This window comes from Ptychodera flava, chromosome 19 (genome assembly GCF_041260155.1).
Source record: "Ptychodera flava strain L36383 chromosome 19, AS_Pfla_20210202, whole genome shotgun sequence".
NCBI classification, from domain to species: domain Eukaryota; kingdom Metazoa; phylum Hemichordata; class Enteropneusta; family Ptychoderidae; genus Ptychodera; species Ptychodera flava.
Genome location: NC_091946.1, coordinates 4,023,573 through 4,036,651, shown reverse-complemented (window position 1 = coordinate 4,036,651; position 13,079 = coordinate 4,023,573). Strand labels below are relative to the sequence as shown.

The window sequence follows — 13,079 nt, the reverse complement described above, 5'->3', positions numbered from 1 at the left end:
CCTTTACACCTGTTTTCCTATATAGAGGTCCAACTTTATCATGAAAAACAATGGCACTTCAACCTGTTCATCCCCGTTCCCTGTAAACAGGTCCACACTCACCATTGAAAACAGTGGGTTTGGGCCAAACCATGGTACTGAAAGGGTTGAAGTAACATGCACCTTGAAACAGAAAGTTCTTAATTTTCAATCAAACTTCTTAAAAGTTTAAATCTTTCTCTTTCATGATCAATAATAAAAATAAGGGGTTACTGTGCAAAGACAGTGGAACTTCATTTACAGACTTTCAAATGACTATGACGACACAAGCAGCTGATCAGTAAAAAGCTGTACAAATTTCTGGCACAGGATATCTGTCTGGAGACCTATTCTACCTTTATCAAAGGGGAATGTACCTTGAGGAGAGATGTCCAGACTCTCAATCTTTTACAATTTTTTCTGATACACTACTTAGGGAGCTCATTTTAAAGTTCTTCTAGTAAGTAAAGTTTTCACTGTCTTAGTTTTGTGAAAACCCACTTTCTCAATTTCTTTAATTTCATCTCATAGAGTAACACAGGAATGATGGCCATTTTGAATTTCAAACTTTCTTAAAGGTTAGGTAATTTGCTTCTCTGGTTCTAAAATTTGAAACCCTGATTTTTATTCTTGCTTTATTGAAATAATGGTTAGAAGTTTCTTTTTTTTTTTTTTTTTTCCTTTTTTCTTCTAACCGTTGGGTCACGGTTAGAAGTTTCCTTGAGGAAAGTTTGAGTAAAAGTTTAAGTCTCTCAATTACCTTAAAGGCAGAAGGGCCCTGACAGAAATATTTTCAAAGCTATTCTAAAAATCTTCATTCACATATTTTACAATGCATAAACAACTACCAAGGACTAGGGGGAAGTGGGACGATGTCTTATTCATTCAATCAGGAGATAATAACCTTTTCCTCACATCCAAAAGCATATCTTAATAACCACATCACTCTGTGGCTCAATGCACATATTCTAAGATATTTTTGCTTTGCTACAGATTATTTGGATTCAATTTAAATTCTGTTGAGAAATTCATAACTTTTAAACTGCTTGTTTTTGTAAAAATGGAATAATTTTAATTTATTCCCACAGAAGTAGAAACAAAAATGGTGGCCATTTAATCAAATATCGATGATTTGAATTTATTTGCATCTTTAATACAAACATTTGGAAGGCGACCTTGATTTTTTATTCTTGATTATGAAAGTCAATATTTCAAAGTTTTTGTGGGCAGCTTGTTCAAAACATTTTAAACTTTCATTTTCAAGATGCAAACTTCCTTGAGCTGGTACCCGGGATTTCTTTAGTTTAGTGTTTTTGCCAAACATAGAGAATACACACAAATGTTTTTTGAACAGCAGTGGCATTGCCATTGTCCTTCCACATGATTGTCTCCTTGTATATGTGTGTAAACCCTACATACATTATACTGGCTTTCCATTCCAAGTTAATACTGAAGGTTTAAAAACCATCGTCATGGTGATATGCTTTTTTGAAAAATAATTTTGACCACACAGCTTACTTTGTGCTACTCTTGTGTTGTAGACTGCTTCAGGCCCAAGTTCCTGTTCAGGACCCAATGGTGCACTAGTCACATGATCTAAACCATCCAATAGGATCACAGATGGCTGTCTCCAGAACGCTTCTTGAAAAGCCTCTTCCCAAATCTTGCGAATGTTCTCCACTCTTTTGCCTGCAAGAAGAAGGGCCAAATAAGGATATACTAGCAGGAGTCGTCAATGGCAACACTGATTTTCTCATCATTTACAAGCAAAGTGCGAAACTCACGCAAAATCTCTACTGGCCAAGCAGACCAGTAACTTTAAAAAATCACTGGCCATGATGGAAATTAACTGGTCCGATCATCAGGTCAAATCCCAAATACAGTGGTCCAGGAGTTTTTTCACCCGCACTCAGAATGGGGGCCAAGAACATGCGATTGAAAAATAGCGTCAATGACACTGTAGCTCCCATCCTGGACTATTTAGTGTTTGTTCTCTGGTCAGATATTTGAACATGTGTGAAAGGGATAAAGTGCATGAAGTGAAAATACTTAAATGAAATGTACTGGAGACAGTGAAATATGTTTAATGTAATTATTCAGAATATAAAATGGAAAAAATACAGAATTAGATATATCGAATACTGTGATACAACCATTAACTCAACAAGTCATTTACAATGACATAGTCCCCACTTGTAATAGGAGTATTAGTCTTGATGGGGCAGGAAAATGTGGTCATTAAGAAGTATCACTGGAGTGTATATGTTGAGATCTATGGGCACATAGGTCTATGTTGTTGTTCCCAATTTGAAACACATGAGGCATGTCTAAGTTATGGTTCTAAATCGGGAAAAAAGATCAGACCTCTAGCAGTATTGGCCAGCCAAGAAATACATATGCGCATTATAAATGAGGTACAAGATGTGACATCTTAAGGTCTAATATCCTATCAAAATTGGAGGGTATAGAACTTGTGGTTACTGAAATATGCATATATATGTATAATCAAGGTCAAAGGTCATCGAGGTCACATGACATTTGAAAAAAAAAAATTATATTGCTAATTAATCCCTATATGCCAAAAAATCAGATCTCTAGCTCTATTCGCTTGCCCAGAATTAGATGTGTACATAATTAATGAGGTAAAGCGTGTGTTGTCATAAGGTCTCCCATCCTACTAAATACAAAGGACATAGCACTTGTGGTTACTTATTTATTGACATAAACATATATTTTAGGTAAAAGGTCATCGAGGTCACATGACATTTGGTCAAAAATTTCTTTCCTATAGTTATCCCTATATACCAAAAATCAGACATCCAGCTCTATTGGCTCGCTCAGAATGAGATATGCGCATAATTATTGAGGTACAGTATGTGGCGTCATAAGGTGTCCAATCATACCAAACATGAAGGGTGTAGCACTTGTGGTTACCGAGTTATGGAAAAATATGTATATTTGAGGTCAAGTTCACCGAGGTCACGTGACATTTTGTCAAAAAAATTGTTTTGCTAAGTTATCCCTATATACCAAAAATCAGACCTCTAGCTCTATTGGCTCGCTCAAAATTAGATATGTGCATAATTAATGAGGTACAATATGTGGCGTCATAAGGTGTCCCATCATACTATACATGAAGGCTGTAGCACTTGTGGTTACTGAGTTATGGACAAATATGTATATTTGAGGTCAAAGGTCACCGAGGTCACGTGACATTTTGTCAAAAAAATTGTATTGCTAAGTTATCCCTATATACCAAAAATCAGACCTCTAGCTCTATTGGCTCGCTCAAAATTAGATATGCGCATAATTAATGAGGTACAATATGTGGCGTCATAAGGTGTCCCATCATACCATACATGAAGGCTGTAGCACTTGTGGTTACTGAGTTATGGACAAATATGTATATTCGAGGTCAAAGGTCACCGAGGTCACGTGACATTTTGTCAAAAAAATTGTTTTGCTAAGTTATCCCTATATACCAAAAATCAGACCTCTAGCTCTATTGGCTCGCTCAAAATTAGATATGTGCATAATTAATGAGGTACAATATGTGGCGTCACAAGCTGTCCCATCATACCATATATGAAGGGTGGTAGCACTTGTGGTTACTGAGTTATGGACAAATATGTATATTTGAGATCAAAGGTCATCAAGGTCACATGACATTTTGTCAAAATATCTGAGATATCTGCGTGAACGGATGGACTCACGGATGGACGAACAGACGGACATGACCCAATCTATAAGCTCACTGGACTTCATCCGTGGGGACTAAAAATTGTGTCACTGCATCCTTTTTGCAATATGAATACGATGAGAAACTAAATTTTTATTTTTCGTGGCCTTATACATGGAGTCTATGGAGATCTGCCTTATACATGGGAGTCTATGGATGTGTAAACTAAAAATATGCAAATTTCACCACGATTTGCCCAAATTTGGGAAAGGTCACTCCTATGCACTTCCATACCAAGTTTCAAATCAATCGGACTTGTGGTTTCAGAGCAGGAGATTTTTTGACCAAAAATGGGAGAAAATTACAAAAAAATTCATGAAAAATAGCAAGTCCAAGATACTGACCCAAGATGTGCACAATCATTTCATGTCAGCCCAAAGTACTTACATGCTAATTTTTCATGTAATCTGCTCAGTGGTTATTGAGTTTTTTCAATTTTGACTGTTTTTTACATTTTTTCACTTAATTTGCATATTTTTGGCAATGACAACTTCATTTGAACAAAATCTCATCTATAGCCCATCATCCATGTACACACAAAATATCAAGATGAAATGTACAGCGGTTTTGGAGTTTTTGATGTTGACGGACAGACATACAGACATACAGACATACAGACACACAGACATACAGACATACAGACATACAGACATACATACATACAGACATTTCCCTAGCCTATAAGAATAGCTTCCATTGCCATATATACATATGGCTATGGGAGCTAAAAAATAAAAAGACACCACTTCAAAATCGTAACATCAAACTGTTTTTGTGCCTTTTAATTCTTTTATTCTTTTTAAATTCTTTCATTCTTCATAAATGAAGATGACTATCAAAACCAAAAGTTGGGGCAACTGATCTCAGTGTTAAAAAACATATGAAATCAGTGAAAGGTTAAGCACAAACACATAAAACGTTTTTATTTCCTACAATAGCCTTTCACAACAAATATTTCTAACATCGAGAAATCGAGCATATAGTCTAGTCGGAAGGTAGGGTTCCCATGCACCCCATGGATGTATTTTTTTAACCTACATTTTGTAATCCTTAGGGTCTATATTTAATGAATTTTGATGTTCCCAAAATCAAATCGTGTCCCATGGGGTTCATTTGGCGCCATCTTTGCCGCCATCTTGGCCGCCATCTTGGATTTCAACAATGGGGTAGGGATCACGTATCTACCGCTCGACGGAAACAGAAACAATAAAATACTATAAACGTTACATTTTTAGAAAGCCAAGATCATGGCCTTTTCATTGATATATAACTTAATAGGGATTAATTAATATTCGAACGTCGATTAGACTTTATATCGGCCATTGGCCGTAAATCGTAAAGTTTGCTAAATTTCACACCCAATAATTAAGTTCCCGTTCCTCCAAACAATTTTTCATAAGGTATTTATATATTTTTTGGAAGAACTCAGTGCAATAAACAAGAAAAACAAGATTAAAAGTATGTGTCTTGAGATTTAGTGGGTGCATGAGCTTGTTTTCTTATTACGCGGTATGCCACATATCCGTGTGTAACATAAGGGGTAGGGGTAATGTTTCCCTTTCTGTTTCGAATCATGAATGTTGAAACCATAAAAATGTTACATTTTTTGAAAGTGCTGCATCAGACCTTTCTAAAAATATATAGATTTATGGGAAAAGTTGCATATTCAAAAGTTACAAAGCTTAAACCTTTCGGTTTGTGTCGATTTTAAATGATTTTTTAAGGACGAAATTACAACATATGGGGTAGGGGTAATGTTTCCCTTTCTGCCTCGAACCATGAATTACGAAACCATATAAATGTTATACTGTTTAAAAGCTCTGAAATGGGCCTTTCCAAACATGTATAGTTTTATTGGGAAAAATCCATATTTTAAACTTACAAAGCTTATGCCTTTCAGTTTATGTCAATTTTAAGTGATTTTTTTAAGGACGAAATTACAACATATGGGGTAGGAGTAATGTTTCCCTTTCTGCCTCGAACCATGAATACGAAACCATACAAATGTTATACTGTTTGAAAGCTCTGAAATGGGCCTTTCTAACGTGTATAGTTTTTTTGGAAAAAGTCCATATTTGAAAGTTACAAAGCTTAAACCTTTCAGTTTGTGTCAATTTTAAATCTTTTTTTTTCAACAAAAATTTAATATAAGGGGTAGGGGTAATGTTTCCCGTTCTGCTTTGAACCATGAATTATGAAACCATATAAATGTTATACTGTTTGAAAGCTCTGAAATGGGCCTTTCCAGACATGTATAGTTTTATTGGGAAAAGTCCATATTTGAAAGTTACAAAGCTTATGCCTTTCAGTTTGTGTCAATTTTAAGTGATTTTTAAAAAAAATTATAATATAAGGGGTACGGGTAATGTTTCCCGTTCTGCCTTGAACCATGAATTATGAAACCATATAAATGTTATACTGTTTGAAAGCTCTGAATGGGCATTTCCAAACATGTATAGTTTTATTGGGCAAAGTTGCATATTTGAAAGTTACAAAGCTTAAGCCTTTCAGTTTGTGTCAATTTTAAGTGACTATTTTAAGGACGAAATTACAACATATGGGGTAGGGGTAATGTTTCCCTTTCTGCCTCGAACCATGAATTATGAAACCATATAAATGTTATACCGTTTAAAAGCTCTGAAATGGGCCTTTCCAAACATGTATAGTTTTATTGGGAAAAGTGCATATTTGAAAGTTACAAAGCTTATGCCTTTCAGTTTGTGTCAATTTTAAGTGACTTTTTAAAAAAAATTATAATATAAGGGGTACGGGTAATGTTTTCCGTTCTGCCTTGAACCATGAATCATGAAACCATATAAATGTTATACTGTTTAAAAGCTCTGAAATGGGCCTTTCCAAACATGTATAGTTTTATTGGAAAAAGTCCATATTTGAAAGTTACAAAGCTTAACCGTTCAGTTTGTATCGATTTTAAGTGATTTTTAAGAACGAAATTACAACATATGGGGTAGGGGTAATGTTTCCCTTTTTGTCTCGAATCATGAATTACAAAACCATATAAATGTTACACTGTTTGAAAGCTCTGAAATGAGCCTTCCAAACATGTATAGTTTCATTGGGGAAAGTTGCATATTTAAAAGTTACAAAGCTTAAGCCTTTCAGTTTGTGTCAATTTTAAGTTATTTTTGAACAATATGCACAAAACAGTTAGTCCGTTGGCCAGGTATCGAAATCATCCCCTCTAAGGCATTTTACCCACTATGATTTTCTGTTAGCTAGTATTCTCAGCTGTCATAATCTGCTTATTTTCCATTTAACTGATGGTGTGTGAGAGTGTAACGACTTGTTTGTGAAGGGCTGTCACGCCCTCTGTAGTAAAATAGGAATGGGTTAGGGGTAACATATTTACCGCTAGTCGGAAACAAAAACAAAAAAACCATAAACAATACATTCTTAGAAAGCCCAGATAATCCCCTTACCATTGGTATACAACTAAATGGGGATAAATCTATATTCAAACATCGATTAGATTTTATATCGGACATGAAATGTAAATTGTAAAATTTGCTTAATTTCAAACCCAATAATTAAGTTCATGTTCCTCCAAACATTTTTACAAGGTATTTATATATCAGTTGAAAGAACTTAGTGTATCTTCTTGAGACTTATGGGGTGCGTCGATTGTTTACCTAATATATGGTATGCCGTACATCCCTCTATAATATACATTTAAGGGAGAGGGGTATGGGTAATGTTTCCTCTCCTACAAAACGCAGCGAATAAGGAAGCCACATAAATATCATATCTCTGAAACACTAACGCAGCTGTTTTTCCAACAAGATATGGCTTGATGGGGTAAACTCAAAAATTATGCAGTGACAATGCCTAAACTCAAAAGTTTGTGTTACTTTACTGACATTTACTTGTTAAAAGGAACATAGAAAAATACTCTATAGGCATTAAATAGCACTAAAAAGCTAAAATGGTGGTTAATAAAAGACGTTTTACTCATTTCAATAACTCAAATTCGGGAAAGAAAGTTAACAGCTATAATATGTCAAAAATTATATATTCCAAACCACAAACACTAAATTGGATGTCATAGTCGTCATCCAAAGTTGATATGACAGCAGCAACAATCAATCCCTTTTCTTTTATTGTATCGCAAGAGATATATAAGCAATAAAGCACCACTTTGAAAGGATACCACACGGTTTCGACCGTAAACAACATATACGCACGAACTTCAGTCGTGTGTATAAGGAGTGAAATGGTCAAACCGAGCTCGAGTGGTGAACCCAACTTATAGGGTTTTTTATCGCTATATTATATCAGTATATTGAAACTTGTGATGAAAATACAAACAATGTGAAAGAAACCCACTTTGGAGATAGGAATGGCAAACTTTACAGTATATCGTAAATACATGCACAGTCACGTGACCGTCTGGGCAAATCAGAGCTCACTATTAATAGTGTTACTTTTAATACCACACGGGAAGACGAGAGAATCCTTTATCGCTGAAAACCAATCACCATTAATCCACAATATAGCTTCTCCATAATAAGATAATATGGATCGACAGCACTTTACCTTCCTTACCAGAAAACAAGAGATCATAACCAATTTTTCGAAATTATCTTACAACGCAGAACACTATATACTCCCAATGAGGATTACTTTTCGACTGGGTACTAAAATTCAATAGCAAAATAATTCTGGATCTAAACCCGAAAAGCCAAATGTCACAGAACGCATTCAAATTACGCAACTAAATAGTAAACAGAAGGCGAACAAACACTACTCTCTACACCAAGCAATAAGAAGGCGAGACAAACCTCAGAAAATGACTAAAAAGGCTTATATTCCCATTGACGCCTCAATGTTTAAAATGTCTTGTGAGTGAATCTATCATTAGTTTCTTATCATGGATGACATTTAACCAATGTTAGACCCTGACGTCTTTGAAGCAAAGACCCTACAAACGGACGTTTTAGGGTAATGCTTGAAGATACCACTCCCACCAGCATGATTGAATCAGAGAGACTAGATTGATCTAACTTTCGAGCTAGATCAGCCACCAGCAGCTGAGAAAAAATAAGTCAACATAATCATCAGAGTCAAGCGAGCTAGACAACGGCTTCACACATTATACACCACAGAGAGGACATTCTTACACAATTCACAAAAAGCGTTCAAAAGCTTCGTTAAAGGCATTGTTCGCGATCACAGGGACGGGCAAATGCAAAATGTTAGTCATGCTGAATCAAGGTGTAATCAAGTAATAGCTTATTTATAGATTGGGAAAATCCTAATCCTGATAGTAATGATGGATATAAACTTTGTAAAAAGTTGAAAAATTTGCCACTTCTTTGATTTGTATGTTTTACATTCCATGTTGTACTAGCCTATACTGTACATGAACAGTCAATACATCCGGCAAGTATTCTGTGCTGTTCTTTTATAGTTAGGTCCCCGCAATCCGAGACAAGTCTTTCTATAGTGTGAACCATTCTCTTCGATTACTGTAATCTACTCCAATAAATTCCCATTTAACTCATTTGTATGATTACAGGGAAGCCTAAGACTATCTCTTACAATCTAAGATTTGAGATATTTGACAACAATATGTATGCAATTTTCATATTTTTCATAGGCCTAAATAACACACAGCAGAAAGTCTTACTCAATGTTTTGTCCTATTGAAAGTCAAAATTTCACCGAAACAAGTAGAGGTTGCAATCTGTAAGCCAAACGAGAATTAATATTAGCAAAGATGGATATTAATTAAGCCTTTCCCATTTCCGATCCCAGTTACTCATACAACGGGGTATAAGCTAAAGCCAAGAGTATCGAATGTGTTGAAACCTAAGTGGCCCCTATTCAGTACCACGTAGCCTACAGGTACACCTGAAAGAATACTTACCAGGCCAAAATACCGAGTGTTGAATTCCTTCAAAAGTGGCAACACCTGAAAAGACACTGCGGCAACCAATATATCACCCTGATCTCTAAATACTTACCTCTACACCCAATAAAGCACCGGGACTCAAGACAGTTGTACATAACAAACTTAAGAGAGCGATCGAAGACACTCGCTACACAGAACGCAGGATGGAAGGCTGCAAAGACGATTCTTCAAATAGGCAAAAAAGAGGCTAAAAACAACACAAAGATTCACAGCAACGACGACAGGTCGGGTTTTCTTCCTATACTACGGTACAAAACCAAACCAAAGGGTCTTTCAAAGGCCACCGCACTTCCCTTAAAGCCCGGCTCGAAATGGACAGGGATCATGATTAGTGCCAAGTTTGGTTGGGCGTTTTGGGGCATGGCTCTGCATAATGAGTCTGTTGGTAACGGTTGCGATCGTTCGCATTATCTGCGGATCTGTTTTCTCTCAGATCACGCTCAGGCTCGGACTAATATAGAAACGTACAGCCTTCGTTTCAAGGTTCGTTTAAGTCATGCCATGGTAGATACTCGAAATAAAAAAGAAAGGAAAAATATCAACTTATCAAACAAGAGTTTGCTTGAATGAATTTACCGAAGTTTCAGGCCATATCAACGTTCGTTATGTGAATGATTCAGCTGCTGACCGCCATGTACATACGGAATATTGGCGCCATCTAAAGTCGAATAATTATCAAAAAGTAAAAGGCTTATATCTGGCTTTCTAAGAATGTATTGTTTATGGTACTTTTTTGTTTTTGTTTCCGACTAGCGGTAAATATGTTACCCCTAACCCATTCCTACTTTACTACAGAGGGCGTGACAGCCCTTCACAAACAAGTCGTTACACTCTCACACACCATCAGTTAAATGGAAAATAAGCAGATTATGACAGCTGAGAATACTAGCTAACAGAAAATCATAGTGGGTAAAATGCCTTAGAGGGGATGATTTCGATACCTGGCCAACGGACTAACTGTTTTGTGCATATTGTTCAAAAAATCACTTAAAATTGACACAAACTGAAAGGCTTAAGCTTTGTAACTTTCAAATATGCAACTTTCCCAATGAAACTATACATGTTTGGAAAGGCTCATTTCAGAGCTTTCAAACAGTATAACATTTATATGGTTTCATAATTCATGGTTCAAGGCAGAACGGGAAACATTGCCCGTACCCCTTATATTATAATTTTGTTTAAAAAATCACTTAAAATTGACGCAAACTGAAAGGCATAAGCTTTGTAACTTTAAAATATGGACTTTTCCCAATAAAACTATACATGTTTGGAAAGGCCCATTTCAGAGCTTTCAAACGGTATAACATTTATATGGTTTCGTAATTCATGGTTCAAGGCAGAACGGGAAACATTACCCGTACCCCTTATATTATAATTTTGTTTAAAAAATCACTTAAAATTGACACAAACTGAAAGGCATAAGCTTTGTAACTTTCAAATATGGACTTTTCCCAATAAAACTATACATGTCTGGAAAGGCCCATTTCAGAGCTTTCAAACGGTATAACATTTATATGGTTTCATAATTCATGGTTCAAGGCAGAACGGGAAACATTACCCCTACCCCTTATATTAAAATTTTGTTGAAAAAAATGACTTAAAATTGACACAAACTGAAAGGCATAAGCTTTGTAAGTTTCAAATATGGACTTTTCCCAATAAAACTATACATGTTTGGAAAGGCCCATTTCAGAGCTTTCAAACAGTATAACATTCATATGGTTTCATAATTCATGGTTCGAGGCAGAACGGGAAACATTACTCCTACCCCATATGTTGTAATTTCGTCCTTAAAAAAATCACTTAAAATTTACACAAACTGAAAGGCATAAGCTTTGTAAGTTTAAAATATGGATTTTTCCCAATAAAACTATACATGTTTGGAAAGGCCCATTTCAGAGCTTTTAAACAGTATAACATTTATATGGTTTCGTAATTCATGGTTCGAGGCAGAAAGGGAAACATTACCCCTACCCCATATGTTGTAATTTCGTTCTTAAAAAATCACTTAAAATCGACACAAACCGAAAGGTTTAAGCTTTGTAACTTTTGAATTTGCAACTTTTCCCCATAAATCTATATATTTTTAAAAAGGTCTGATGCAGTACTTTCAAAAAATGTAACATTTTTATGGTTTCATCATTCATGATTCGAAACAGAAAGGGAAACATTACCCCTACCCCTTATGTTACACACGGATATGTGGCATACCGCGTAATAGAAAACAAGCTCATGCACCCACTAAATCTCAAGACACATACTTTTAATCTTGTTTTTCTTGTTTATTGCACTGAGTTCTTCCAAAAAAATATAAATACCTTATGAAAAATTGTTTGGAGGAACGGGAACTTAATTATTGGGTGTGAAATTTAGCAAATTTTACGATTTACGGCCAATGGCCGATATAAAGTCTAATCGACGTTCGAATATTAATTAATCCCTATTAAGTTATATATCAATGAAAAGGCCATGATCTTGGCTTTCTAAAAATGTAACGTTTATAGTATTTTATTGTTTCTGTTTCCGTCGAGCGGTAGATACGTGATCCCTACCCCATTGTTGAAATCCAAGATGGCGGCCAAGATGGCGGCAAAGATGGCGCAAATGAACCCCATGGGACACGATTTGATTTTGGGAACATCAAAATTCATTAAATATAGACCCTAAGGATTACAAAATGTAGGTTAAAAAATACATCCATGGGTGCATGGAACCCTACCTTCCGACCCGACTAATACGTCGGCTTGAAATATGTCCCAACACGGAAATGCTAAGCATCCAGTTCTCCGATGAGAGATGGGTAGGTTTTGGCACCATGACACCGAATCAAACACAAATGGAGTCAATACAACAGTTGACTCTTCCAAAAACGATTCTGGCTTCTCCCCTTTGAGGGACTCATCATCAAATTCATGGAAGGGAATACAAAAAATTAGGGCAGCTAATGAACAGAAATAACACTGAAGTGTCGAAACCCACGTTGAAAGACAAATCACAAATTTAAAATGTAAGCATAATCAGCGTTGGAAACTACCGCCCGTCCTCCCGTCCGAGACGGGTAACTTTTCAGTCGGACGGGAGGAAAATTGAACTTCCACATCCGTGTGTCGGGCTCTCGATAGTAGCCCATACGGCATACCCAGTAATCTCATCGATCAGCTGCTTATAAAGGAATAAAGGAAAATGAGGGCAACTCCACACATCGGCTCTACCAAAATTGTTCAGTATTACGATATGGTGAATAAGAGGATCATTGCATTTATTTTGTGTGGAATACATGGCGAGACACCAGTGAATCGATAGTGCTTTGACCCTAGTCATGTGATCTGGGTCCCCGGTAAACCGGTTTGTTGATTGAGTGATTCGTCTTAACGGTGTTTCGGAACCAAA

At 36.1% G+C, this 13,079-nt stretch overlaps 1 protein-coding gene across 1 annotated transcript in view; it reads right to left on the bottom strand.

Annotated features, from left to right (window-relative positions):
- The window catches only part of LOC139118420 (peroxisomal ATPase PEX1-like), a 57,822-nt gene that overhangs the window by 24,201 nt on the left and 20,542 nt on the right, over window positions 1–13,079 (bottom strand). The window contains exon 10 of the mRNA XM_070681720.1: window positions 1,537–1,707. Within this exon, the coding sequence (XP_070537821.1) occupies window positions 1,537–1,707 (171 nt within the window). The remainder of the gene's footprint in view (window positions 1–1,536; window positions 1,708–13,079) is intronic.